The 27058-nt window shown below is 48.1% G+C and overlaps 9 protein-coding genes across 9 annotated transcripts; 3 read left to right on the top strand and 6 right to left on the bottom strand.

Annotated features, from left to right (window-relative positions):
• Positions 1 to 918: 918 nt before the first annotated feature.
• F4812DRAFT_44537 (uncharacterized protein) lies at positions 919 to 3083 on the bottom strand. Its single transcript, XM_047935569.1, has 2 exons — positions 2835 to 3083; positions 919 to 2596 (listed from the first exon to the last, which is right to left on the bottom strand). Exons 1-2 carry the CDS (start codon positions 2886 to 2888, stop codon positions 971 to 973), a joined length of 1680 nt encoding a protein of 559 aa, XP_047795585.1. The 5' UTR covers positions 2889 to 3083; the 3' UTR covers positions 919 to 970.
• Positions 3084 to 4796: 1713 nt separating this feature from the next.
• On the bottom strand, positions 4797 to 7725 carry F4812DRAFT_44579 (uncharacterized protein). Its single transcript, XM_047935588.1, has 3 exons — positions 6527 to 7725; positions 5777 to 6465; positions 4797 to 5694 (listed from the first exon to the last, which is right to left on the bottom strand). The coding sequence occupies exons 1-3, from the start codon at positions 7604 to 7606 to the stop codon at positions 4875 to 4877; spliced, it is 2589 nt and encodes an 862-aa protein (XP_047795584.1). The 5' UTR covers positions 7607 to 7725; the 3' UTR covers positions 4797 to 4874.
• Positions 7726 to 8705: 980 nt separating this feature from the next.
• Positions 8706 to 9923, bottom strand: F4812DRAFT_44574 (uncharacterized protein). The gene has a single exon (XM_047935587.1). It carries the CDS (start codon positions 9820 to 9822, stop codon positions 8911 to 8913), a length of 912 nt encoding a protein of 303 aa, XP_047795583.1. The 5' UTR covers positions 9823 to 9923; the 3' UTR covers positions 8706 to 8910.
• Positions 9924 to 10077: 154 nt separating this feature from the next.
• On the bottom strand, positions 10078 to 12297 carry F4812DRAFT_44459 (uncharacterized protein). The gene is made up of 2 exons (XM_047935508.1): positions 11524 to 12297; positions 10078 to 11444 (listed from the first exon to the last, which is right to left on the bottom strand). The coding sequence occupies exons 1-2, from the start codon at positions 11704 to 11706 to the stop codon at positions 10551 to 10553; spliced, it is 1077 nt and encodes a 358-aa protein (XP_047795582.1). The 5' UTR covers positions 11707 to 12297; the 3' UTR covers positions 10078 to 10550.
• Positions 12298 to 13959: 1662 nt separating this feature from the next.
• On the bottom strand, positions 13960 to 18630 carry F4812DRAFT_412162 (ARM repeat-containing protein). The gene is made up of 4 exons (XM_047932694.1): positions 18180 to 18630; positions 15762 to 18063; positions 14827 to 15560; positions 13960 to 14737 (listed from the first exon to the last, which is right to left on the bottom strand). The coding sequence occupies exons 1-4, from the start codon at positions 18223 to 18225 to the stop codon at positions 14595 to 14597; spliced, it is 3225 nt and encodes a 1074-aa protein (XP_047795581.1). The 5' UTR covers positions 18226 to 18630; the 3' UTR covers positions 13960 to 14594.
• A 356-nt stretch (positions 18631 to 18986) lies between these two features.
• Positions 18987 to 21056, top strand: F4812DRAFT_412159 (uncharacterized protein). The gene is made up of 4 exons (XM_047932693.1): positions 18987 to 19609; positions 19673 to 19841; positions 19918 to 19957; positions 20078 to 21056. Exons 1-4 carry the CDS (start codon positions 19384 to 19386, stop codon positions 20681 to 20683), a joined length of 1041 nt encoding a protein of 346 aa, XP_047795580.1. The 5' UTR covers positions 18987 to 19383; the 3' UTR covers positions 20684 to 21056.
• A 215-nt stretch (positions 21057 to 21271) lies between these two features.
• On the top strand, positions 21272 to 23269 carry F4812DRAFT_412157 (uncharacterized protein). The gene has a single exon (XM_047932692.1). It carries the CDS (start codon positions 21779 to 21781, stop codon positions 23021 to 23023), a length of 1245 nt encoding a protein of 414 aa, XP_047795579.1. The 5' UTR covers positions 21272 to 21778; the 3' UTR covers positions 23024 to 23269.
• Positions 23270 to 23461: 192 nt separating this feature from the next.
• Positions 23462 to 24883, top strand: F4812DRAFT_44372 (dienelactone hydrolase). The gene is made up of 3 exons (XM_047935423.1): positions 23462 to 23846; positions 23961 to 24342; positions 24414 to 24883. The coding sequence occupies exons 1-3, from the start codon at positions 23797 to 23799 to the stop codon at positions 24732 to 24734; spliced, it is 753 nt and encodes a 250-aa protein (XP_047795578.1). The 5' UTR covers positions 23462 to 23796; the 3' UTR covers positions 24735 to 24883.
• F4812DRAFT_44361 (uncharacterized protein) lies at positions 24867 to 26936 on the bottom strand. The gene has a single exon (XM_047935414.1). The coding sequence runs from the start codon at positions 26765 to 26767 to the stop codon at positions 24998 to 25000; it is 1770 nt and encodes a 589-aa protein (XP_047795577.1). The 5' UTR covers positions 26768 to 26936; the 3' UTR covers positions 24867 to 24997.
• Between the last annotated feature and the right edge of the window lie 122 nt (positions 26937 to 27058).

Raw genomic sequence — 27058 nt, 5'->3', positions numbered from 1 at the left:
CCCGAGCCCCCACCCCCCCCCCCGCCGCCCCCCCCTCCCCCCCCCCCCCCCCCCCCCCCCCGCCCCCGCGCCCCCCCCCCCCCCCCCCCCCCCCCCCCGCCCCCCCCCCCCCGTATAATAGGCATTCTAGTGCAATTCTAGAATTACGAATGATAGCAACTGATGAAACGATCTTGGCTTGATTAGTCACTAAGTTAGACGGAATTGACCGTCTGAAACCTCCGGTCCAGAACATCTACTAAGGAGCATGAAGCATGGCAGCGGACTTTTTTCCAAAATAGTATTCGTTCGCGTCGGTACGTACCGCTGTCCTACCCAAAATATGCAAGTACACATGCGGATGACAGTGGCTTAGAAGCAGAATAATCAGCTCGTAGGATTAGGGAGACATTAAAATCAGCGTTCCTATAAGAGAGTCTGACATATTTCCATGCTTTAAGTAACTAACAACTATAGCCTGGGCGAGTAACGGTAGGTGATAAGACCAGACAAACTATTCGGCATTAGATATTCTCTCTCTTTGAGGCATCCATACAATATCGGTAGTGCAGTCAACGACCCCTGGATTCGATTGCGACGTTATATTTAGTGCGTCTCGAATAATTTTTTTATACATAGGAGGTACCAAACGTAATAGGCTACTTCAAGGAATCTAAGCAAGATCTAAACTGGTAACATATACTTGATGAGCTCTTGTAAAATGACTTTACATGTTAAATGTCGGGATATATACTACCCCCATACATATATCATATCTCATTCTTTTACATTGTCTTCATAACTATAGACATATTTCAATGGGCGACCACCCGCTATATGCATCATACCAAGATATAAAGTTAATCATCCGTAAACTCCCCCCCTGACTCCCCGTAAATGGATATTTGAATGTAAGGAGCCTGATTTCCTCCTATTCTGTAGTTTAATGCAGGGAACTCAACATAAACGAAACGTCAAAGCATAAATCATATCACCGAACGACCGAATAAGCCCGTTCTTTATCCTCCTTGTCCTTCTTTTTCTTGAATAGGGCCTTGAGCATGTTATCCTTCTTCGGGCGAAGTACCACGTCGATGGAATTTCCCCGGTCACTGCGACCATCGTCGATGGCTTTGACCTCTACCTTCTCTGACCGCTTAGACTTAACGGTGCGATCTGCCTTATCGTTTCGGTGGCTCTGGACGCTCTGGTGGCTTTTATGACTCTGAGTACTTCGGCGGCTTCGGTGGCTGCCCGCCTCGCTGATGCTATCGACTTCTTTGGCGCCGCTACTGCTTTTGTGCTCCGGGATGTCGTGATGCTCGCCTGAACTATCTTTCCGACTCTTCTGAGGTTTTTCAGACTTGCTAGCCTTCGTCGTCTTACTAGTTTTACTAGTCTTGCTCGTACGACCAGTTCGGTTTGTGCGAACACTGCGCTCGGTTCGCGCATCGTCACCGCCGTATTGACTACGCATCGCGCGATCAGCCTCGGGGCTGATAAGCTCGAGATCGGCTTGCTCGTCCTCGCCAAAAGGCGCAATACCCCGGCGCCATATTTCAATGCTGCTCAACTCTTCCTCGATCACGAGAGCCTCGTCGAAACCCTCACTCACTTCCGACTCCGGATACTGAGACCTATTGGCTTCAGCAGGACCTGGTTGGTAAGCTGGGAAGGCCATCGGTGCGGCAGCTGCAGTAGTATTGGCTTCCTGTATGCGCTTCACAATCTTCCAACCTCCGAACATAACCACTGTTACTCCAACTGTCACACCAGCCGCAATGAGGAACTGAGGGCTGGCTAGAAGAGCAAAGATTGCAGGGCTTCCGCCTTTGAGGACGGTAAGGAAAGAGGGCGACATCTTTCCCAATAGTGCAGAGAGCTCGGCAAGCGTGAGAGCGACAGCAGCGGCAGCGTCCGGGTTTCCCTGCAAATGCTGTATGATATGCGTCGCGGTATGATGTAAGCATTGAGCCTCCGTTAGCAGGTTCTCGATCTTCTCTATTATGCTCATTGCTTCGCGCTCTGTTTCCACGTTCTTTTCGACATTCTTCTGGACGGGGTCTAGATCAACCCTTTCCTCGAGATCCGGAGGAAGACTGCCATATGCTAAGTTCATGTCAACATCCTTCCCCTTCTCCCTCGATGCCAGATCTGACGTTGATCGGGGTAGGGGCACCATTCGCCCAGAGTCAGATCCAACCGGCTCCTCGGTGTAGATAGGCATTGTTTGCGCATGCGCGAGCGTCGGTCGACTCAACGTCATATCTCTTGGGGCAGTCTCAGCATAAGGAGAACGATATGTAACTGGAGGTCGCGAAGGAGCCGTAGAGGAGACTTCTGTAAGGGTCTTCAAATTGCGCTCGGTCAAGGCTGTTCCCGCCTGGGAAGCAGACCGTTTTGAGCGGTGGCTCCTACGGGAAGTGGCTTGAGAAGCAGCGTCATCATGGGATGACCGCCGATGCCATCCATCATATTCAATCCCATCATAGTACCGAGATGCAGATGGTACATCGATGGTCTCGCTACGCTTAATGGCGCGTTCAGCTTTAAGAGCCGCCTTTTTCTCTTGATAAGAGGCCCTGGCCTCCTTAAGCACATTGATCAGGTGTTTGCCCTGTTGAAGCAATAATTGTTAGGCTGTGTTGCGTTAAATGTTAAGATTGAAAAAGAGGTCTCTGCTTAAAGGGAGTTTTGGACTCGATCGACCGGAGAAAAAAAGGTATTTTGCGGGGCAGATTTAAAAAGCAAACCCCATACATAATACAGATATATCGGTTGGTACCAGTCATAGTATTATGATGGGTTGCAGCGGCAGTAACGTAAAAATATGAAAAGCGACGACCGCAACTTACATTGCTGATTATCTTCCCCGACGAATTCACGATTGTAACAACTTCCACAGGCATTGTAGCAACACTTGTTCTTCTCTTGGAAAGTTGGGAATGAGAACCACAAGAAAAGGTAAGTTCTAGTCTCGTTACTTATGAAGTAGCGAAGAAAAAAAAAGGGACGAGGCGGGAACGCAACCGGTTAGCTACCCTAAGGTACCTAGGCCAGCACGGTTGTCATTCGTCTGTCCAGCCAACACGCGGCGGTGAAGGGATCGTTGAACATGGACGGGGGTAATAAAGTGGGAATAGGAGGTCTTAACGTTGACGCACTTGACAGAACCTCGCGAGCGGGACGAGGGTTTATTTATTTATTTAGTTACCTGCCTAACCTAATTTGAAAAACTGGTTACTATGAAAGCCGATGAACCGTTTAATGCACTATGTGAGAGAGGATATAAGAGGATGATTAGTATGGTTGAAAAATGCCCCGAAAACGCCCTATTATGGTAAGAGTCCACCCAAGGGCCAACAGCGCATCCGAGCTATCGGACTCGGGGAAAGCCATCATTGATTGGCTGATTAAAGGGTAGATCAGGCGTGCTTGCAGGCTCTTCAACTGCACCACGTTGACGATTTTTATGGCGGCCGAGGGACACGAGGGATAAGTAAGATCAGTATGCAAAATGATGTTATCTTTTACTCGCGAGGCCCAGTTTATGCTGCATCTATACAAACGAAATGCCATATAATCTGCGGCCGCCTTCTCAATTCCAGAGACTCGGATCATTAAAATGGAGTTTGGAGGCCGCCTAGAAATTAAACGAAAAAGAAAAAACAAGGGGGGAGAAGGGGAGCGTTAATACCGGACAACCCAACAACGAGGACCTGAGCAAGCATATCACGCAAAGGACCGGAGATAAATTAGACCAACTACTACGTTAGTATAATCTATTATATTCAAGGAACTATTTAATCCAGTCGTAATTCAGTGTGCTCAGCGCGCTCGCCTCGTTACTACGTTGGAGCGCATAGTAGTAGTGGGAAGACTGTTGAATTGTGAATTGCTGCTGATCGCGCGGGAGGAGGCCAAACAAGCATTGTCAATCGGAGGCAATCGGGCAGTGCTCGGTTTGCTTGGCTTTTTGTTATCAAGCCATCCAGTGAAGAAAAATGCAGGCTTTGAATGGAGACAAGTGGCGGCTATCGTGACCGCTCAAGCCAACGATCCTCCTCCCCCCAAGGCAAGGATAGCAGGATACGCCCTAGTAAGAAGAGGGGATCACGACGGCGGCTCTAACGGGAAGTGCCCGCGAGGGAGAAGCTAGCCTCTTAGCCTAGGGCTGGGACCCTCTGCCCATTATCACCTACTGGTACTCGCTGCGTTCTACGGTTCAAGAATCGCGCCAGCGATGATGTGGAGTCCATGTTTTGGTCCACTTCGCCATATCTATGTAGTCATCATCCTCTGATCCCTATGTCGTGCGGATATTTTCCACTACCTGGGCTGAACCAATTCTAACGTGTCCGACCCATCTGCCCACTGCTACGATCTTCACAAGATGCGCTAGAAACTCGGTCGATCTGCCCAGATAGGATACTTTAATCATTGTGTGGACCACGTTTTACGCGTACCAGCCACTCGCGGATGTTTCAAATGCTGCAAAATGTGGTAATGATGAGAATAATGCTCAGCAAATGCAATGCTCTATGAATCTTAGGTACCTTCATATAGCAAGACTATCGTATAATATCCGAATTGCGGCATCTTACTTGCGGAATTTAGGGAAGTCATGCGACCCCTTCGGGCCATATTTGCTTTGGCCTTGTCATTCCCCAACTGTTCTCCCCTCTTTATACGTTGCGAATAGTGGCGTACGAGTAGTTGACTACCTAGGTAAACAATAAACACCAAATGTGCCTCAGATATATGGTATAGCCATAAGATGACAAACACTCTTAGACGAATATTTCAAAAAGTATTAGATCCTCCCGTGTAGATTGCGTTTGAATATCTTTGTCGCATATATAAATTCATTTTTATATATAAATAAAAGCAAATGATCACCTTTGGCGGAACATACTACCCTCTCTCTTGAGTTGCCGGACATCACCTTTTAATCCAAACCCAAAATGCACGTCACCTCCATCCCAAACCCTTCTTTCGGGATACCTCATATCCTCCTGTAGAACTCCATGCTCGTTCGCTCTATGGACAATTCCGTAGCCGACCTTCAAATTCTTAATATCCCGTGGCAGTTCGCCTCGATCCTCTCCGGCCCAGCCAAGTTTTTCTAGAGCCGGTCCTCGGGTTGCTGCTACGATGCTGGAAAAACGCGTACTCCGCAGCACTCCCTCATTTTCTAAGATTGCGACGGCACCCGATCCTACCCCAGCCGCGGCCAGTAAGATGGCGATGCTGTACACGATCCACAAGTCCCGCGCGTGATAGTTATACCTATTCTCCAGCCGGGACCGGACGCACGGGTACTTGGTCGATTCGTCTCCCGCGCCTGTGCCGGATATCACGTCCGACTTAGCTGCCCAAACGACGCTTACAAACTGCCGGTTCGAGAAAAACGAAAGTATCATGTCTTCGTAGAATTCCTGCACTAAAGTCGGAAGTGTCGGGAATGCGAAATAGTCGCGCCTAGGATCCAACAGCTTGGTTTGATCCGCCTTCGTGTTTCCAATTGGATTATTGAGCTGCGCTGAGTCGATAGTGCCGTTTATGAATTGCCTCAGCTGGGAACCTATCGAGTGGAACGCTGCAACTCGGCGGTACTGGTGAACATTTCTCGGGTATATATAATTGCTTTTAGGCTGTGCCGTGGTATTATCATTCGTACCATCGTTTGCGTCCGTACCTTGGATCCATGTAGTGCTAGATGCTGTCAGCATTCGTATTGCTGCCTCTAACCACCAGTCTGCCCATGTGGTCATCCTACCGAGGCGTAAATACCTACTCTATAATGCGGCGTAAAAATCTCCGCTTCGTTACGTTCGTAACCTGCTGGCCGCCTGTGAGGTTAAACAGGACAGTGTAATCTGCCTCATAGTGCTCGCATCCGATTACCTTGGGGATGAACGCATCGCTCCAACCCGGCATTGATCTGTTGAGAGGTACCACATCGTTCGGGTTAGTTCTCACAGAATATCCTATCCATATCACCGGTTCAGTACGGAACGCCCCTAAAGTTTCCGGAAATGGGGGCTCCATATTCGGAATTCCTCCGGGGCTGGTATCTTTCATCTGCTGGATGGAATACTCGCCGCCGCTCGTGTAAGCGTAATAGCTATAATTACCTTCGGGGACAAGAAGTTTGGTGCTGAACCCCTCCGGAGGCTTCTGATTCCCAAGCGTCTTGATTTCTGATCCGATGCCACTGGCCAGTTCAGAACACTTATATGCCGGAGCTGTGAAGTTGATAGTGTACGTACAATTCCAACTGGAGCCGCAAATCTCGACGCTGGTGCTACTCTTACTCACCACCTGGCCCATAAACGCCGCATGGGTTGCAACCCGGATTAAGGGGTTGCTGGGCCCGGTATAGTAATCGAACCAGTCCAGCGAGGTGGTATCGGAAGCTGTCGTATTCCATATAGACATCGACAAGCCATATAGACTATCAGACTTAGTAGGGTTCCTCCATTCCTATAGACTTTCTTAGATGCAAACAGGAAGAAATCACCACATGTAAAAAGAAGCTAGTCACCTCAAGTTCGTCTTTCGTAAAATTCAGGGTTCGAATGCCCGAGCACGTAGTATTCTCTACGCCCACAGCTGTCTCCACGGTCAAAGTATTGCTAGTCAATATTATGACTATAGGTGTTAGCCAAACAAATGCCGCTAAGAGCATAGCTATCTTGGCTTGCTTGTATATCTCGATATTGAGGAGCGCCGACGCATCCTCTGCCGCAGCAAATAGGGAATCCAAAGCCGTCACGCTGAGGAATTTACTCCTCACAGTAGTCCATATTCGCTGTTTAAAAGCGACGACTACAGCTGCTACAAGTCCGGCTTTGGCCGCGAATGAAAGTACTGTGCCGTACCGAAGCATGGCGAGTTGGTCGACGGCGGGCTTCCCGTTCAAGGTTATATAGAATATGTGGTGGCCAACGGCGCAAGCGACGCCAAATAGAAATGAAAGATACATAAACCATGCTGGCCTCCAATGCCACCATCTCCTAGGAAGATCTATCATCGAAGAAAAAGGGGGCGGCGTTCGGGGGCTTCTCCAAACCGTGCTCGGTGTGTTCAATAGATTTGCACTAGAATCTGCAAAGCGGTCTTGAAACCCGTCGCGAGGAGAGAAGGTAGATTGCGAGTACGTAACTGGGGAGTGATGATATATAGGCACATCTTCAAACTGCATTGGAGTTGGCCTCGGCCGGGATGCTCGAGGAGGCTCTGGGGATTTGAACATATTATCTGGTCCCGTATATGTATATCTATCGGGAGTATCTGAAGCCAAATTTGGGGTCATTATGAATGATTGAGAGCCGATGTCACCGTCATCGTACCAGTTTGATCTTGAGGTCGTTACTGATGGACTAGGCGACCTAGTCGCACCCATGATAGGTAGCTCTTCTCGCGACTCGGGCGATGCGGAGGAAGGATAAATGGGGGCAAAGGTACCATCGGGTAGAGGTTTAGAGGTGAAAAGTATACTGTCGCTGGCGATTCGATGATGGGTGGCCGTCAGTGTTGACGAAACTGGCCTTCTCATATTCGATCGTTTGCCATGTTGAGGCTGAACCGAAGGTTGACTAGCCCAGTCGCTAGATTCATCCATATTCAAGACCGCTTACACGTAGTTTAACGAGAACCGGAGGAGAGGTTGAGCCACCATTATATCATCAATACAAGAGCAAGTTACCAATTAGCACTTCTGCTGATAAAATATGATGAGACAAAATGCAAATACTGGCTGAAGACGGTCGTCCCCACAAGCAGCCCGGAGCTTAGCTTGATATTGGAACTATAGCATAACACAAAGATACCCGGTAAGTTTGTGTACGAAGTAGAGGCTTCTAGGACAAAGGCAAATTTCTATTTTTATATATAGGTAGGTATATTTGATAACGGGTGTTGCGCTGTAACCATATCACGAAATGTAAGTCCCGGTATGTCATACAGCAGCCCACTCTAGTGACAAAACCACCACTGTTTGCTCTCACAACGTGGGAAAATATGTCAATAGGCAAATCATCCAAAGCCCGACGACTTGGAGAGTCCTGAAAAGTCCTGGAGAGGGCTCCGCCCATAGTTACCAATAGCGGCCCCAGCGACACCCGATTTAAACGCCAAGAAAGAAGGAATACTCTAAATTCTTACTGAGGCTTGAACATTAAAAGTAGATTTGCCGTGATAACGAAACTCCGTAATCATAGCATGTGCGGCTGAAAGGTCTTACCCCCCCTCATTTCGGGATACCTACGTCGATCAGATTCCACTCATGACAACTTTGAGCAGGTGATCAACAGGCTCAATAGGAAATAGCACGAGGCTTTGGGTTGGGTTAGTCTTCATAAATCGGCTCCTGATATGACATGTTACGAGGATTCCATGATATAGGAAACGGGAAACACAAGAACGGCCCGAGATATCGATGCTCAAGATACAATACTCGTTCATAATTGTAGGTAACTTGGCCAAATGAGGTAGATACTTGCTTAAGGCTGTCGTTAAGAGTTAAGTCTAGGTACATAAACTCCATCGGACGCACGCGAAGACGAGCTTATTCGAGCGACGTTTTAACTGTAGGGATACTACGCCTTTCTTATTATGTCATATTTAGTCGTTCACATACTTCATACCCGCATTACCATAGTACAGGTCTTACGTACTTGCTTGTATATCGTGCCTTTCATAGACGGCATTTTTCAATCCAGTAGTACGGCAGCGTGCCCGAAGCTCCTCGATACTGATTAGAGGTCGCGGACTTCCCACGCTACGACGCAAATAGTGGTACACGCGCCACGAAGAAGAAGCCAAAAGATGATTTAGTTGTATGAGGCCTGGTTGGTAAGGAGGACCTAGAGACGCGATGTCTGTGTATAACAGCATTACTAGAATATAATTTTTGTGAGCTAGAGGTCATCTCTGACGGATATTCTTAGGCTTCCGCTTCTTGAAAACTACCGTAGATGGGCCGTTCTCCGCCTCGTCTTCTTGCTTAACTGGGGTATCTATATGACTTTCTTGGGGCTCGGATTTAATAGACCATAGAGCTTCTCCGTCAGTCGTTTCCTCCTTTTTTATACTGGGTAATGGATTTTCTTTCGTCTCGCTCGGTAGATTGGCCTTCTCTTCACTAGGTTGCTGAGGATCATCCTCGGACTTGGGTGGTTTTGTCAGAGCACTGCTGAGTAGAGCATCTAGCTCCGCGTCGTCCTCCGGAGCGTGTTTCGTATCGCGACCCCATTTTTTAGGCTTCTTGAATAGGCTCTTGATTGCCTTTTCCTCCTCCTCCTCGTCTGCTTCACCCTCAGGCTTCGGTCGCTTTCGAACGCCAGATGCGATTGCGTCAATGTTCTGCGGTTTGGTATCCGAGTCGTCTACCTTGGGTGTGTCGTCGATGATCCTCTTGCTCGTGACGGTCCATTCGCCAGCCATAGCCATTTCCCGTCTTAGCTCAGTTGGTACATCAATACCCATCTCCGCTAGTTGTTCCCATTGCCTTTGCCGCTGAGGACCGGCAGCTTGCGTCGGCGCTTGCGATGAAGCCGAACTCGGTATTCTGCTGGTACTTGCGACATGATGTTGTTGATGATCCGAAGATACGGATGATCCGACTACACCATTAAGTCTCTCGATCTCGCGCTTGGCGCGATCTTTTTCTCGTTGCTCTTGCTCATGATTACGGTGTATGTCTCTTAGAAAACGCTTTAAAGCTCCTTGGTGCTTCGCGGTAGCTTCGTGGTTTTGACGTTCGAGTTTGGTATCGCGTACGTAGGTGCTGCAATGCTTACACCAGTATTTGGGAGTAGATTTCCAGTATTCGGACATTATGATGGTGATGTGTGATAGGTGACGATTGTAAGGAGACAACAATTGCGATGGGTTTGGATGGCTTGGATGGCCTCGGGATGATGTACGGAATAGAAGGTATTCGGTACCTAGGTACGTTCCAAGGACGTGACGTACCTTATTGGTGTTATCGATAATCATTCAACGGGGCTTGGATACACTAGTATGTACCTACGTACCCCTATATCCTCCCTGTCTCCATACAAGCGCCTCCACTGGCTCCAACACCATAAAAGCATTTCTATCAAACATCATTATTGTTTCCTAGTAGAATTCTTCAACTGTCAATTAACATGCTATGTCGCAGAATAATTTACAGATACGGGTGTTTGTCGTTTTACCATACCATCCACCGATCTGCTTCTATAACCCTGAAACTATTTACGCCTTTTAGATAGGTAAATAGTTCTTTTTTGGGAGAGGTAAGATGCAGCCAGTACGTCGATACAAAGACACTTAAAGGGGACGATCTGATATTAATATGCCATGGGCTTTTTGTATTATGTCCTGACTGCTATGTTACTTTTCCTTGTATTACTCCTCATTTCCCTCGTCTCACATTAACTATCCTGCCATCTCACGATGGGGCATACATTACTTCCGACCTCTATCGGCTTTCCGTGCTAAAGCAATCCCAGTCACTTTACAATTCATATTGCTATGTTGTCCTGTTTGATGAATGTATCAGACAGGTGTACCGGTTGTAGTTACAGGTAGAAACAGGCGACCATGGCAGTGAAGACCAGGGCACCGATAGATCCGACCGAGACGCGAGAAGATCCGCTCTGGGGCGGTGCCGTAGTCTCGCTTGGGGCACTGGGGCTCGGCGACGATGAGCTAGCCGGAAGGCTAACACTGGCGCTGGAACTGACACTCTCGCTTACGGAGGTGCTTGGTGTACTACCGCTGCTACTGCTGGGCGCCGGAACTGAGGGCGCAGGTGCCGAGGGCGCAGATGCCGATGAGACGGGGACCGAAGGAGCAGGTGGTGCAGGTGAACCAGGTGTGGGAGTGGCTGTCGGGGTAGCCGGTGGAGCCGGAGCGCTGCCCGGCGGCGTGACTTGAACCTGACCATCCGTATACTCGCTCACGGGCACATACGTGCTGGTTGGGCTAGAGGTTATCGAAGCGCAAGGCGTTGTCACTTGTTGTACTTGGCCATCACCGATCTGGCAGATTGGGACAGGGACTGAGGTTGTGATAACCTGCGGCTGGCCGTCTGGCAAAGCGGTGACGATAGTAGTCTGAACAACGCTGGTGCCAACAACCTGACCATCGGGAATCTGAGAGGCTGGGTCATCTGAACCGCACGGGACGGCGATTATCGAAACAGGCGAGCATTGGGGGGCCCAGTCACGATCGTAGAGATTATAGAAGTCGCCTGATAGGCATCGGTAGAAGGTCTTGGAGTCTCCCAACGCGAGGATGTTATTCTCACAAAGAGAGAACCCATTGGTGTAGAGAGCACCAGCTTGGGCAGGGGCATCGAATTGAAACTGGAAGTTCGACGCGATGTAACCGGTTCGATCTTTGGCATCGAAGGTTGAACCATCCTTCAGCGTCAATACAAGGACACCATCGCTGCCGCACTCGGCGCGCTTCTGTTCTAACCATTAGCGGCTGTTATCTGTTTTCGAATCGAGACTCGGCTATGAGTTCAATGCTTCTCTCTATACATACCTGAGGCTGGGAAATACCTCGCTTCTCGGTCACCTCTGCGACGCTGATCTCAAACTTTCCGTCAAATGTACCGGTGCAGCCAGCCGGTGCAGCGCCGGTAGGGGTCAACTTGTTGGTAACACCCTGAGGAGCCGCAATAGCGGTGCCCAGGAGTGCAGAAACAAAAGCGAGCGTGAATCGCATGTTGTAAATGTGTGGGCAAAATATCCCTTAACGATTGGCAGTGTATGTTGACGATGTTGACGATAGGTTGGTATTGATACGTGCTTGGAGGAGTGCTGGATATTGTACAGGTCGGTTTTAGTAGCGAATGACTTTTACCTCCAATGTTTCACTCGTCGAATCTTGCCTCTCATCCAACTCTTATTACGGCACCTGTTCTGAGTAGCGAAGGGATGAAAAGGAAACAAGGTGGAATATCAGAGGGGAAGGGGGAGATCAGCCCTTTTCACTTTGCCCTGTTGGTCCTCATCAATGCCAGGAAATGTATATGCCTAAATCTCATTTGTTGGAATTTACCCTCCATGCCTAGACGTACGTACTCCACGTACGTACCAAGTTACATGCGTATCCGGCGTCTCATTGTCTTCGGTTTGCATATTGGACCCAAACAACACTGCAGGTAGACTAGATGTACGCAGCACCTACCCTGGTTCGCCCCCAACCAGGCTTTGCATGATCAAAGGAACCAAGTTCCGTACGCTACGTATCTATCTACTTGAATGTATCTGTAGTCGATCTCTCTACGTTTTAGGTACCATGTGATAAGAGATGCGTTTTAATTTCGGTATCTGGAAGTTTTTTTCAGTCGAAGATATGGTACTCCATTCCTACTACCACTCCTTTTTAAGGAACCCAGTGCACACGGCCTAGCTACTTGCTCTCGGTTAAAATAAATTCAGGGGCAAAAGGACCTGCTATTGTGGACTTTCAACTCTCCTCCGTACCTCATACATTAGAAGATATATGTGTACATTCCATATCTTGACTACATTGTCGATCCGTCGGCGAACAAGGTAGTAGCGCTTTTCATACATGTACAAAAAGTAGTGAACCATAGCTACGGATCATATGAGCTTGCATACCTGCCTAAGGAGGTAGGTAAGAAGAATTACTGCCTTACACAACCCGACTAATATTTATGGGTGTTACTACATAAACCACTTCTGCAAGTGACCTCCGCCTCATAGTTATATTTCGCATCGTACTGCCGCGGATAAAGTGGTGGAAGAGCTGAATTAAGGAGAAGAAAAACGCCGAAGTTTCTTTGTGAGACATACTTCTTTAAGCATAAAGTGGCTTGTGATCAGCTTAAAAACTTACCATTTCTACATATTATCCCATGTGGTAAGTGGTGATATTGTTCCTATTTCAGACATGAAATACCAGGTGGATATCTCTTCACCATGACTTCTGGGATTAAAATCAAGCTTCTTCCCCTGGGAGACGCCAAGACTACAACCCCAGACGCCAACCACCATCTCCCACCCAATGACGGCAATCGAATGTTAGTAGTACGTAACATAGATCGGAGATGATCTTTCCTACCTCTAGCAGCTCTTGTGACCCACTGGGCGCGTAGGTGGGGAATGGAAAGCGGAGGTTGTGCTGGACGTTTTGGGTCTAACATCAATTCATCATCGTGACGTTCAACCCACTTATTAATACTTCTTGTTAATAGACATGCCTATTCCTTCATTGCTTGCCCTTATTATAAGTTAGTTTCTATTAGACATTGCGTAGAATTATAATGACAAGCCCTAGCCAGAGATCTCCCAGCATTCAACTAACTCCGTATGTAGACCAAGACCTCAATTGCGTAGGTACCCGGGTTCTTATGAGATTGGTACCTAATACCCGAGTCGACAGCAGAGTATTGATTCCGATCGGGAAGGACTAGAGAGGCAATGCCCCCATAATTGCACAGTCTGGAGAAAGGGGAGCAGAAGGTGAGCATGCTTATCAAGTCTCAGACAGTACTGTGTACCTTAGGAAGTAGGTAGGTAGGTAACTATGAGGGCAGTTTGTTACTTGGAGGGTAACGAGAACAATCTGGATAGACGCGAATGTAGCCGTGAATGAAAAAAAAAATCTGAGAGAATGCAACCCTCCACTGGAGCTAGTGGTCCAACAGATAACCTAGGCATGCAAGAATGGGCGACAATATTGGCCGGTTGGAGACGGATTTCCCTTTTTCCTATTGGATATACGTTCCAACCTCAAAGATTTGGGTCACATCTTCAAAGATAAGACAAAAGAGACAACAAATGTAGGACGCAGGGGTATTCGCTGTAATGTAGTGCACAATATGCATAACTTGGTCCTCCCCGGCTCGGCTCGGCAGGGGGGACGAGGGAAATGCAAGCATGACAGCCATGATGGCGTATGCTATGTACAAAGCCATTCCATACGAAAGCGATGAATGGCCAGTTTGAAGTTTGAACTGGCCATTACAACCCAACCCAACCTCCTCAATATCAAGAACCACAACAACAAATTTTTATGGGTTGCAAGACAGACTTATCCCCAGCATAGCCGTCGATCCTACCCTCCACTGCTACATATCCTGTCAATGCTTTCGAACAATGACATCAGGATAACTGATGTTAGCTATAAACAACCATTATCGGTTCCCTCAGCCTCCGCCGTTCCGTCTTTGTTCAGTTGAATTTATTCAATTTCTCAAGTTATTTCGCTTACCTCATATGGCATTTATTCGCATGTGTACCTAATAAGACAAGCCTGCAAGTCGTAATCATCATAGCAATTGCGAGCACTTCTCAAAGCGTCGGTTTGTAAATTGGATTCTGCTACCAACTTCTTATTGCTAAGACGTAGCAGGTGTAGAAGGCATACATACCTAGCTTTACAGTGCCGATGTAGCTATATCCGGTAGCCTCTAGGAGGACACTGAAAAAAACAATCATTCAGGGGGAATCATCTATGTGTAAACAACTGTAGCCACCGCATCCCTCCCATTCTTCGTTCACTCATATGACCTCATCCAATCATATCCATTGCCGTTTTCCAGGAGACCCTTTTTCATTTAAACCCGTTTCGCGTAACCACCCTTATTTAGTTAGGATGCGTACCATATCCTGCACCACCTCTCTCGTTTCCGGTTCGAGCTGTCCCTCCGGCGGTCCGAGGACTTGCTGGAAGACATTAAGCAACTTCGGCGTCAGTTCTTGTACCGTTGGGTTGGAGAGCACGTCTACAAGATCATAATTAGTATATAATATCCTCAACGGTCCTCAACGGTATTTTCACTCATAGCGACCTATGGTTGGATGTAACACTTACATAGTTTGTGCAGGCACTGATACACAGGCTTGTTTTCCTCATAGTCCTCCTTCAGAGGGAGTAAATCGACAAGAGCAGGCAGTACGTCTGCGATCGGGATCTGGTCAGGATGAGCCAGTATCATACGGCACAGGCATCCAGCGGCGTTGTCCTGCAACCGAGCGTCCTTGATTTGTAGCAAGGGCTCCAATTTCCCTAGAATTTGGTTATAACTTGGTAGGTAGGTTGTGGCATCCTCGGAATGGTAGATGAGTTGGCCGGTTGCGTACGCCGCGTTGGACTTGGTCTCTTTATCCTCGTCCGATAGACGATGCAACAGTGGGCGTAACAAAGTCGAGGTATAAGGCGTCACAGCACTTCCCATATATGCGACGCATTCGGCTACGACGCCCACAGCGGTTGACCGTTCGATGGCTTCGTTGGAGCTCAGAAGTTTGATAAGGGGCTTCTCGAAAACCTTCCAGACCTCGGCAAACTGCGGGCCTAGGGCACAGGCCAGGCCGATCAACACGTCCAAGGCAGTGTCGACTACAAGCCAATCCCACTCGGAACTTCCTTGAGCTTCTTCCTGGTCGTCTTCCTCGCCAAGATCCAACTGACAGGGGTGCGATCGAGTAATGATTGTGCCAAGTATGGTAACGATCTGCTCCATCATGTCCTTCTGTCCCAGTATGGCGGGACCACAAGTCTTTAGTGTGGAGGCGACGCTGCGGTTGATTTCCGTAACCGCATCCCTACTAAATGTTAGCATCCGCTTTGCATGCATGCATTATCAAAGGCTAAAATGTATGTAGCGACGGTTTAAATCAGATCTTGTTCAATACGTGTTCTCAGCAACCGCATATAGCGTCTGAGTGAGCTGGGTATAACGTAAAGTAGTCATCATTGGAACCGGGGTAGGAAACAGTAGTCAGCATGAATAGGGGATAACTCACCGGTCAGCCTCATCGGGCCAGATGTGTAGCGTAGCGGTAGATACGATCTCGCCCAGTTTAGCGATATTGGGAACCGGCTCCGTCTTGAGAGGGAAGCCAGGCTCCCACTTGCAGCCGGTCTGCTTCTCCATGACTTCCCATACGCATGCGTAGGTTCGCCACAAGGTCCCAATAGCATTCTTGCGGCATCCCTCGTACGTGTGTTCGGCAAAGGGAGCCACAAGCTCTATAGCCTTTTCAATGTAGGGCGTACTCTTCTCTTTGGCGGCGTAGATGACGTCGCCTAACACTTCTAAGGCGATTTCCTTCTCGAACGCCTGTGCGGACACGCCGACAAGATCATCCCAATCATCGTCGTCATCATCATCATCCATGATATCCTCATCGTCTTCATCCGCGTCTTCGGGGCCCTTGACCTTCAACTTTTTGCCATGTAAGACGACTTCTTCGTCAACAAGGCCATCCTGATCTTCTGGGAGGTCAAGTTCAACATCCTCCTCTTCTTGTTCGAGGCTGTCAAATAACCCTTGGAAAATTCCCGCGAGGGATTCGCCGAGGTCTCCTTCATATACCGTAGCCAATTGGCTCCATAGTATGAATGTAGTTTCTCGGAGGCGGGGATTGCCCAGATGAAGAGCCTTTTCACTAGCGACTAGCAACGGCATAACGTACGGGCTAAACTCTTGTGCGCCAACGCCAACGGCGATGCGGCCCATGGCGTCGCAGACTGAGCTCCTTAGGGTGAGCTCTTCTTCGCCACTCTCGACCATAATATAGGACGACATCGCTTCCATAGTTTGCTTGAGGTAGGGGATAAAAGCTGTCTTAATAGAGGCAGCGATCGCACCAAGCGCACCCGCTGCGGCAGACTTAACGGTGAGGTCAGGGTGTGATAGGAATGTTCCAATACGATGTATCATGGCCTCTCCATATTTGGCCATGATGTCCGTCCCTAATCCTTCGGCCATAGAGTCCATGGCACCACAAACGGATCGGATGATCTCGACATTCTTGCCGTCTGATTCATTGCCGCTGGTAGCGTCTAGGTTCATAACTAAGGCGGTCATGATAGCGTCATGATAGGGGGACATGGTATCGGACAGATCCTCGCCCAGGCGTCTAAGACCTTGGAGCGCTGCATGGCGAACACTTTGTACCGGATCTTTGAGAAGATTCAAGACCGTAGGCATAACTGACGCCACCTGTGTGGATACGAACTCAGGGGCACCTTCAGCACACGTACCAAGGGCAAGGACACATGCCTTGCGTTGTCCCGGGTTCTGGGAGTTGGCATACGCGGAAAACTCATCCAGCAAGGGTACAATAACCTGTCTCGGGGGTAAATCGGTAGCCAACTGATCTATCAGAGATAGAGCCGTTCTGGCGGGGGTTGTATCTTCATCGTCGTCATCATCCGCCAGTTCTGATAAGATTACCAAACTCTTCTTCATGAGTTGCGCACCCATATCAGGAATGCCTTGGATCTTCATCCGACGGTACTTGGCACATTGTGCAAGGAAGGAGATTGCCTGGACTCGCACGTCATCCTCGGCGTTGGTGTTAATGGCCAAGTCAAGCATAAACTGGACCAAATCCTTGAAGTAACGAGATATTAAAGCGGGATCATAGGCCAGGAAGGATTGGAAGACTTCGAAGGACTGTTGTATTCGCTCGTCATCACCACCGTCAACAGCTTCTTTGAGGACGTCAACCATGACAGGAACAAACTCCTGGACGGTATTGACGGACTGTTCATCGTCGTCGCAGTCGATCAGCATTAACAGGGCACTGATAGACTGCATAGTATTGACTCGCACGTCACGGCTCTGGGGATCTCGAATGGTCTTAGTGAAAAGCTCAAACAGAGTAGGCAGGTGATCCTCAAAGTAGGCAGGGTTCGCCTCTAAGAGACTGAATATAATGTAGGAGCCGACCTCCCGATGGGCAACATTGTCAGAATTGGTCAGTTGCATGACGGACGGCAGCAGGTCACCCCATTGCTCATTATTGAAATCGAGTGTTGCTAAGGCAGCAATGATACGGGATTGGCCGTGGCGGCACTTCGCGTCCTGTTCTCGGACGATAGCTTGGAGAAGCTCATTGCGCACAGCAGGCTTCTGGTCGTCGGCAATCTTCTCCCAATGCTTCGGGACGAGTCGCAAAGCCTGGACAGCAGCCAGCATGCGGACAGTCGCCTCGGGATGGGAAACAATGACATGGAGAAGGCCGAGCAGAGACTCCGGGTGAGGGTAGAAGTTCTTGCGAAGCTCAGCGGTTGCGGCCTTGACCTTCTGCGTATCGGCTGTGAGAATAAAAAAAAATCAGGTTAGCACTTCTGGAACAGATACCTAATTCCCAGCTCTAACTATACGGAAATTTGTTTGGATATGCATATATACAAGCTTCATAAAAACTTACGAATTTGAGATGCTTGGAGCAGCTCGACGAGCCTTTGCTGATCCATGATGAAGAGAACCAACGTCGAAGTTCTGGCGTTTCTCGAAGGTGCAGATTGGCGCAGAATTTCAGAAAGTGTTAGAGATAATAAGGAAAGAGAATGGACTGGGTTACATCGACGACCTTAGGTCTACGATGGTCCTTGGCCCAACTTCTAATTCCTTTTCTAACGTGACTCGTTCGTGGACGATGGAGGATTGGGCAACAATAAGGATTGAAAAGTTCGAAGGGGAAAAAAAATTATTTAAAAGCATTTTTTTTATTTTGTTAGGTGGGGTCTGTCGCATGGAAATTTTAAAATTTTAATGGGGACCTCTGATAAGACGCGATAAATGATTCGCTAGCCAAGCTGCAAAAGCAGAAAGGGTACTTGACCCCTCTGTCTTATTCCTCTGCCCCTCCAAAGTCCCCGAGTCTCGGTAGTAATCTCCTAGATGCATAAACTCTAGTAAGAGGTATTGTACCTGAATTACCTAAGGTGATAATAGGTCTAGTAGGTACCTACCTGTAGTGGAATTGATGATAGAACAGCCTCAATGTATGTATGAAATTGCTATCCTCTTGAGTCTCAAGAGAATTCCGGTCTTGTATAAACTCTATGTTTATTTGACGCCTATAATTACAAGTAACCTAAGCCCTATTGCTGCTTGTTCTATGCTTAAAACAAGGTACAGAAGATGTCTAGGCAAGTAGCAAGTGTGTAAAAAGATATATATATATATAAACCTAAGCTTTGTCAAGTTATGATGCCAGACATCAAAATATCTTCAAACTTAATAACCCGGGATAATTCAGCATTCACTTACGGTATGCTACTCAAGAGCCTTCTCGGTGCTCTAAATTCGACGGCCGTAATATCGTAAAAGTGATCAAGCCGCAGGGCTGCAATTTACCGCTTGACTCATTAACATTTACTACTTTGACGGGTGATAGTTAATTAGCGTTGCTAGCTCGGACACGAGGAAGACGAATGGAGGCAAGGCGGCCCCTTGGAGCTGAAAAGAGGCATCCTCTTGGCAGCGAGCTGAGGGTCTCCCACAAGTTCATCCAGGGCGACTTTCTCATCTTTCTTGTAACTAAGTAAAATCAGCGCGAGATTCATCAACTTTCAGTTCATTAGGTACTCATACCCGAAAAAAGGGGAAAGAAAGAAAAGCTGTGAATCATGAGGCACGCCTTGCCGTCATTCTCAATCCAGCTGGGACTATTTCTCAATGTTTTAGCTTCCAAGCTCATTTTTCAGCCCTTCCCTACGCAGGCTCAAGACGGCGCGTTTGCAACCCTACAGCCTATATCTACCGCGGCCCCAGAGTACTACGCGTCAATTGAACTACTAGGGCGCGACGAATACCACCTGGGTCATGATACATGCGGGTTTGGCTCTTTGGACAGTGAGGAGGCTAAGTTCCTTGATTGATCATTGGGTATAGACCATAGCTAACTTGACTCCGTAGCTGGACTTACTTATACTTGTTACTCAAGTATTGGAACATGCGAAAACATTGGCAACTTCAGGGGATGCTGTACGGGGGAGCTGAAGGCGTGTTCGTCGAGCTTCTGGACAAAGTGCGATGATTATAACCCGACGAGCTACTGCGATATATATTCAAAGACGCGTTGCTGGTGAGTACCTAGGTACTTACCCGTATGATTATCCCCTATCATTCCTGGATCCTGACTAACACCGTCCACATAATAGCCAGTCCGCACTACCATACTGCATAACCTGGTTATTCTCTGTAAGTATCAAGGTCAACCCCGTAAAGTGGACTACGCCCATGGACTTCTGATTCCATATAACCACACCGTGATCTCTATGGTGTTCATCAAGACACGATATGCTAACCTGATGGTCGAAGACGAGTAGTTCAACCTTCACAGCATGGGACTGTGATACGCAAAGTAACACCCGGGTTCTTGAGCTCCTGGCTACCCCCTTAAGTCTCATTAGTAGCACAGCATCGCGAACCGTGACGGATCTATCTACTACGACCTCCATAATGTCTTCTACTATTTCTTCAGCGAACGAGTCCACTGATTCGCCTTCTACAGCCACAGGCGGGTCTATCGTTTCATCCTCAACGCCGATAGACGCCACTTCTGTATCCTCCAGTAAAAGTTCCGAGACTCCCATTGGAGCTATTGTCGGCGGCGTCGTAGGTGGCATCGCTATAATTTGCTTGACGATCCTAGGCGTCTTCCTTACTAAAAAGTACCAAAAGGTTGCCCGCAGAGCAGCATCGCCGCCACCTACGCCTTCCGGACGCCAGGAACTTTCCGGCTTTGGAATTTCTCCCGCCTATTTGAGTCCTTCCCAGGGTAATCACGCCCCTGGCTTACCGTATGGCACTTTAGAGCAGCTTAAGAATCAAGGTTCGGTGGCGCATACAACAACCACTCTTGTTGCTGAAGCACCAAACACTCCCGCAACTGGAACCGGCCACAATCGAGCTGAACTGGGATAACGTTACAAGAGTTGCAATCGTAAGATTTATATTTTACACGGACATGGTTTCGTATATAGAAAAACATTGTATGAAATGTGGTGGTATATGATCCATCCCCAGGCGAGGATGTAGAAGCAGAAATCTGCATACTAAGTGATGGTACGGCCCCTTGAGCCAGCTTGATAGTTGAGAGACAGTGTTTTGTCCTTTTTGTGCATACTTACCTAGGTACCTACCTACCCTAGGTAGGTATTATGATGGAAGAGTTTGAGTGGAATTCTCAAGGTCCAAGACCCTATATTCAGTTGATATATTAGATTTAGGTAGAGGTACCTAACCTTAGATAATAGGTACCTACACGAATTTAACTTGTTTCATCTCAGGGCAAAAATCGTTTACGAAAATGCTAAAAATATTGTGCACCTTCTCTACCTGTAATATGGTTTCGAACTTCACGGCATTTTAACCTCCTTACTTGCTGAAAGTGGGTAGGTATGAACCATGACGAGTTGAGAAACGTTAATTGTCAGTGCAAGAAGGCAAGTAAGAGACTACTTTTGGATATACAGGGTTGAGTGTATGTGGTTTATGGATGCTTAGAAGGTTACTTGATATTCATCATTATTAAGGCCAATATATTATCCCAATCTGCCTACATTGTTCGGAGCAATACAACCAATAAGCTTCCTCGTCGCTAAATTCCAGTCTAGTCGACCTCTACTACTTCTCTGTGATATAATCTCTGGTAGCTTACCTTTCAGCCTAAATTTCACCGTCTGATTAAACATCAGCTTCATTTTCAGAGGCGGTCTAAAAACCAGAATGAAGAAGCACTCAGGGAGGAAAAAGGCGGTGGTCGACTATAGGCACCGTTGGCCGACTCAACAGACACTTTACGAGCCTCGAGAACCCCGAGAGCAAGATGTCAAGAACAAGTCGAAATCTCGAAGGGTCAAGGCATTGGAGGCAATCTCGACCCCCCTATCGTGGATTAACATGAAGATCGAGTCTTAGCAAGACGGTATTGACAGTTACGTAGACGCAATAGAGTCGCAAAGGCAGAAAAGGGCGAGTGTATCGACGTCGTCCTGTAATGCTAGGACACGAGACCCCATGCCCGCGAATGCTAAGCCCGGTAAGAGCACGCACCCATATGACACTGGGATTGGAAATACAACTGCAACGAGCATCAGAGACAGTAGGCCGCCAACACCCGCGTCTCATCGTACAAAACGAGCCGACAATTCCGTAGGACAGACGCCACAGACAGCAGCCGACCAGTTGCGAAAAAATAAGAGAGTAAATTCGGCTTCTAGCATTCGAAACAAGATACCTAGCCACCAGCCCTCGAACGAACACGGAATCAAATTTAGTAGTATCCTAGGTTTGCGCAGTAATAGGAGGAAGTTGCCAAATACCAGTCCTTCTGAGGTCGCGTCAACTCCCCCTGGTCAGCTGTCTAGGAAATCAGAGCCCCACGCAGAAGTGACCCGGCGAGAATCTTGGTGGTCCCTCAAAAGGCGGGCGAGCGTATATAACGGAAGTAGAGACACAATATCCGGTCGAGCAAAGAGGTTGGGCGATGAAGAGCATGGGAGTAACCTAGTAATGACGTCGAACTCACGGACACGGAGTACTGGCATGAATAATCGGGAAAGTAGATACTTACGAAGCAAGATCATGAAGAAGTCAGCCGAAAGTCAAGGTAGAGACGAATATAGAAACAAGGAACTAGGTATGCGACATGAAAGAAGCGTCCAGCAAGTGGAGAAAGCACACGTTGGAACGGAGAAAACGGAGAAGGATGAGTTATCTCCAGGGACAAACACGGAACTAACAAAAATACCGGGACAATCATGGCGGCGCCGAAGAAGCATATCTTCATCCCAGGCTCATACGAGCACGGCCGGTACAAGTTCCACACCTGGCAACGTAGCGACGCACAGGGATATTATTCATGAAGAGTGGAGACACCAAACTCCTTCTCCTATAGTTCCCACTCAGGTATTACGATCGCTGCTAGGTTCTAGGAAATCGCCGTCACCGAAGACGGGAACGCGGCCAGATCAAGAGGATGCGGAAATTCGTGTTTCAGCATCTATGGAACTGTTAGGACAGCGAAGTCAAGATGACCGCGCTTCTGGTAGGCAGTCGATAGAGCAGAAGAATAGGGTACGAGTTCCATTTTGGGGCTCACCTCGGTCACAGGCAGGACTCTCCCGGCACGATAATGGCAACGAGGCGTCGAGACAAAAGAACACACCGGAGCCGAGTACGGGAGACCAGGGACAAAACGCATGGGCGGGTCAGAGGAAAGTTTTGGATATAGTCTCACGTAGGAGATGGCGAAGTGGATAATAGATAAATTCGTGCCTATCCGGTGTTATCCGAGTTGAGGGTTTTAAAAGGAATCAAGAGTTGTACATGGGTTTAAGACGAGAGAGAGCGGGTGTTACAATCCGTTACGCTTCGTATACCTAAATAGTATCTTCAGTAGTGTCATCTTATTTTTCGTGATCCTACCAAAGTATTGCATGTGTAAAGAGAGAAGAAACATTGTCTGCGATGCTGACTGACGTGATTGAATGAGGTGGGGTTTTGCAGGCGTCGGCACCGCGAACGGCGAGCGAGTACCTGCCCAGCCGGCAGGTGCATGTAGATTACATACCTAACCTTAGGTGAGATACCTAAGGTAGATTAGGCTAGGTGCATATGGCGGGGCAGCGGGGCAGCGGGGGTCATTACGTAGAAGGTATAATACAATTGGTACCTAGGATATGCATTGTACATACAATACCTATATTCAGAAAGGAAGACTAAGGTATTGATAACGCGAAACAAAGAATACTTACCTCACCTAACCTATACCTAAAGTTGTAATGTTTACCTACCTAGGTAGCGGTACCTAAGGTATCATGCTGATAGATCCGGTTAACGACTAAAGAATTTGTTAGCGGCAATTTTATACTTAAGCCTCTCGTCTCGCGCTTCGTCATTTATTCCCTCCTCTTTTGCTATCAGACATATAATACTTCTCCCGCCCACGTTACGTCGTAATATCTTCCATTCGACGATCAAAAACCAAATTCAATCATATATAATAAAGATAAATTCGCATATAACGATTCAAGATGGCATCAAACCCCCCCGGAGAGTGCTGCTATAAGGGCGTCAAGCACGAGTGAGTTGACTCCCACACTTAACCGGCATATATATACAATTACCTACCCAGAACATTTATATTTTGTATCAATTTTCATTATACACTTAAAAACTAACTCGTATCGTCGTCTAGGGGCACGCCTACAGGTGCAGATATCAAGGTGGGCGAACACCAAGCTTACTTGGCTACTCCTGAGCCCTCTGCCGCCAAAGATGCTGCAATCCTATTTATCCCCGACGTCATCGGCATCTGGCAGAACAGCAAGCTCCTTGCTGACCAATTCGCCGCTAACGGCTATCTGACGCTCATCATTGATCCTTTTAAAGGCGACGCCATACCCTTAAATCGTCCCGAAGGCTTCGATTTTACATCTTGGCTGGCCAAGGGTTCTACCGGTGACAACCCGCACACTACGGAGGCTGTAGACCCTATTATTGAAACTGCCATTAAGTATCTCAAGGAAGAGAAGGGCGTCAAGAGGCTGGGCGCAGCCGGCTACTGCTTCGGAGCAAAGGTACCTATTTGAAACCAAGTGGCTATTCTGCCTTATGTGTAAGTCCAAGTTACTAACATTCATTTCTCCAGTACGTCGCCCGTCACCATAAGAATGGTATCCAAGCTGGCTTTATTGCGCACCCGTCCTTTGTCGACGAGGATGAGCTTGCAGGATTCAAGGCACCGCTATCCATCGCGGCGGCTGAGACGGATCAGATCTTCCCGGCCGAGAAGCGCCACAAGTCGGAAGTGATTCTAGCTGAAGGCGGATTCCCTTACCAGATCAACTTGTACTCTCAGGTAGTCCACGGATTTTCTGTCCGTTGCGATCCCAGTAAGAAGCATGAGCGCTTTGCTAAAGAGCAAGCCTTCCTGCAGGCCGTCACCTGGTTCGACAACTGGCTGTTCTGAGCGGATGGCGAGAAGATACCGACAAAAGAAAGGCTGTGAAGGAATTTTGGGAATATTAGTGACTACAACGTAGTCGTACCTAATGTTCGTTAAGAGGTAGTCCATAGCCTAACTCGTGTAAATATTCAATTAAAATAATACCGCAGAACAATTCGGAGATTTCTGTCATCGCAACTAATCATATTCTTGCTAAGAGTCAACTTTCGCTCTCTGCTTATATTATATCTACCTCCTCCCTACCCTAAGGTAGAAAATATGTAAACTTACCCTGTAGCATTATCATCGACCTTACTCGCAGCTAAAAGTTGACTCTGTAGGCCTTTCTTCCCTACCTGCATGGCTCTCTCTAATTCTCGCTCCTCTTCTCTCAGGGCTGCCTTTCCAAGTTCTAGTTGCCTCTTTTGCTTTCGTTTTTCTTCTGCGACAATACGCTCTCGTTCTTGAAGCGCCTTTTCCCGCTTTCTCCGTTCCTCTTTCGCCTTCCGTGCTGCCTCGTCATCCTCTTCAACCCCGTCATCGGCAGGTGGCTGCCCTAAGGTCTGGATATATGCCTCTATCAAGGGGTCTCGGATCTGCGGGTCCAGGCTGATGTAGCGTAAATCAGCCAGTATTTCAGGAGGTAGGTTTTCTAGGTGGGTCTTGTTATTGAAAGAACGGAGAGGGACGCTACGTAAAAGCGTAGTTAGATCTTTTTTGAGGGTGTCTTGAGGTAACTTCAATCGATTGATATGTTCGCGATACCACTTCTCGCGGTCGCGGTCGCTCAAGTTGGTATCGCGCATAGGCGCTTCCTTCTTATACTTGCGCCGAAATTCGGGCCAGTAGAGCTTTGGCGTTGCTTTCTGTTGCAGGAATGCCAGATACGGAATGCGAGGATCCTTCTTTTCTTCTTTGGCCCGTTGCTCTTTAAGAACTTGTATTCGCTCGCGACTCCATTCTTCCCATACGTCTTTGCGGGCTTTCATCGTATTGAGCACGGTATATCGTCCGTCATCGATGATGCGACCTTCTTCGATGAGTTTCTCCCATGATGAGTAGGGATTGATGCCGTAGTCATTCAATAGGTCTTTAAATAGCTCCCTCGCGTCTGCCTCAGATAGCTGAAGACCTTCTGCACCTTCAGGCCACGCGTCGGGATTGCCGTCGTCGTATTCGCCCGGATCCAGACCGTAATCATCTCCCATTGCCTGTAACTGGTACGCAATATCGTCTTCGTTGAATTCGACGGGCACATCTTCGGTAGGCTCTTCCGTACGCTGTCGTTTCGAAGGGCGCTCACTATCTCGATCCCCCTCCTCAATTTCTCTGTCATCTTCCTCTTGCTCGTCTTCATCGTCCGTAACCTCTACTTCTTCATAGTCCGAACCTAGCTCTACTTGTTCCCCTATTCCTGCCGCGGCCTCTGCAGTAGAGGGTTTTCCTTCCGGCTCTGCGGAGGGAGATGTAGATACCTTAGCATCTGTCACTCCCGCATGCTCGCCTGTAGCCTTCTCTTTAATTCCTCTGATATCTAGTTCTAGAATACCTTTCATAACCTTCTCAGGTATCCTCCAATAGCTCGCATTCTTAACGGGATTATAAGCGAAGCGGCGGCCATACTTGGTATACACTAGCAGCCAAGGCTCACAACCTGGTATGGCAACTTTGGATTTCGGTTTGTCTATCGGCTGAGGGCGTGGTCGATCTTTCCCTTCATGATGTCCGCGGTGGCCGCCACGGCCGCCATGCTGCTGCTGTTGTATGTGACGTTGGTGTGCAGGGTCATATTGAGCGAGGAAGGCATTCGCGGTCGCGGGGTCGGAAAGCTGAGGGACGCTGGAGTACTGGAAAAAACTCGCATGAGGATCTTGGGGGAAATGCTGTGGAACGGCAGGAGTAGGAGGCAGAGGCGACGTGGACGGGCGATTATACGTGGATTGTTTTGTAGCCGCATTGTAGTAATAAGTATGACCCGTGGGAGCTTTGTGTTCTGTCCAGCCCGGAGGTAGAGGCGGTAGCTGGTTTTGAGAGGGTTTATACGTTGATTTCAACATATTATGAGGCGTCGCAGACGAACGGCGCTGTAGTTTAGGTTATATATCAAGAAAAAAAGAAGAAGAAAAGGAAAGAAAAAACACAGGGCGTATGTAATATTTCAACCAAGTCTTAATTGATATTGATAGCAAATGAAGTTTCAAGGCTCAAAACTCACCGAGGTGAAGGATCCCATTGGTTTTACATAATTCTATCGGTGGGGCGCAGCTCAGAGTTACCGATGTAGAGTTAGGTACCTAGGTACCTAAGGCAGGTAAGGGCAAATGCACTAAACGCCCGTCATCCTTGTC

Source organism: Daldinia caldariorum (assembly GCF_022478825.1).
Source record: "Daldinia caldariorum strain CBS 122874 unplaced genomic scaffold F4812scaffold_1, whole genome shotgun sequence".
NCBI lineage: Eukaryota > Fungi > Ascomycota > Sordariomycetes > Xylariales > Hypoxylaceae > Daldinia > Daldinia caldariorum.
This window is presented reverse-complemented; position numbering and strand designations above follow the sequence as displayed.

Excerpts from the sequence above, each read along its gene's own strand:
- F4812DRAFT_412157 (XM_047932692.1), top strand. The coding sequence starts at position 21,779 with ATGCCCGCGAATGCTAAGCCCGGTAAGAGCACGCACCCATATGACACT.
- F4812DRAFT_44574 (XM_047935587.1), bottom strand. The coding sequence starts at position 9,822 with ATGTCCGAATACTGGAAATCTACTCCCAAATACTGGTGTAAGCATTGC.
- F4812DRAFT_412159 (XM_047932693.1), top strand. The coding sequence starts at position 19,384 with ATGAGGCACGCCTTGCCGTCATTCTCAATCCAGCTGGGACTATTTCTC. Across the intron at positions 19,842-19,917 it reads TATTCAAAGACGCGTTGCTG|CCAGTCCGCACTACCATACT; the intron begins GTGAGTACCTAG and ends TCCACATAATAG. Across the intron at positions 19,958-20,077 it reads GCATAACCTGGTTATTCTCT|ACGAGTAGTTCAACCTTCAC; the intron begins GTAAGTATCAAG and ends TGATGGTCGAAG.
- F4812DRAFT_44537 (XM_047935569.1), bottom strand. The coding sequence starts at position 2,888 with ATGCCTGTGGAAGTTGTTACAATCGTGAATTCGTCGGGGAAGATAATC. Across the intron at positions 2,597-2,834 it reads CGGGGAAGATAATCAGCAAT|GGCAAACACCTGATCAATGT; the intron begins GTAAGTTGCGGT and ends TTGCTTCAACAG.
- F4812DRAFT_412162 (XM_047932694.1), bottom strand. The coding sequence starts at position 18,225 with ATGGATCAGCAAAGGCTCGTCGAGCTGCTCCAAGCATCTCAAATTC. Across the intron at positions 18,064-18,179 it reads GCTCCAAGCATCTCAAATTC|CCGATACGCAGAAGGTCAAG; the intron begins GTAAGTTTTTAT and ends TTATTCTCACAG. Across the intron at positions 14,738-14,826 it reads TCAGTGCCTGCACAAACTAT|ACGTGCTCTCCAACCCAACG; the intron begins GTAAGTGTTACA and ends ATGATCTTGTAG.
- F4812DRAFT_44372 (XM_047935423.1), top strand. The coding sequence starts at position 23,797 with ATGGCATCAAACCCCCCCGGAGAGTGCTGCTATAAGGGCGTCAAGCAC. Across the intron at positions 23,847-23,960 it reads TATAAGGGCGTCAAGCACGA|GGGCACGCCTACAGGTGCAG; the intron begins GTGAGTTGACTC and ends ATCGTCGTCTAG. Across the intron at positions 24,343-24,413 it reads GCTACTGCTTCGGAGCAAAG|TACGTCGCCCGTCACCATAA; the intron begins GTACCTATTTGA and ends TCATTTCTCCAG.
- F4812DRAFT_44361 (XM_047935414.1), bottom strand. The coding sequence starts at position 26,767 with ATGTTGAAATCAACGTATAAACCCTCTCAAAACCAGCTACCGCCTCTA.
- F4812DRAFT_44459 (XM_047935508.1), bottom strand. The coding sequence starts at position 11,706 with ATGCGATTCACGCTCGCTTTTGTTTCTGCACTCCTGGGCACCGCTATT. Across the intron at positions 11,445-11,523 it reads GAGGTATTTCCCAGCCTCAG|AAGCGCGCCGAGTGCGGCAG; the intron begins GTATGTATAGAG and ends TGGTTAGAACAG.
- F4812DRAFT_44579 (XM_047935588.1), bottom strand. The coding sequence starts at position 7,606 with ATGGATGAATCTAGCGACTGGGCTAGTCAACCTTCGGTTCAGCCTCAA. Across the intron at positions 6,466-6,526 it reads TTACGAAAGACGAACTTGAG|GAATGGAGGAACCCTACTAA; the intron begins GTGACTAGCTTC and ends GAAAGTCTATAG. Across the intron at positions 5,695-5,776 it reads TTTTTACGCCGCATTATAGA|CACTACATGGATCCAAGGTA; the intron begins GTAGGTATTTAC and ends GACAGCATCTAG.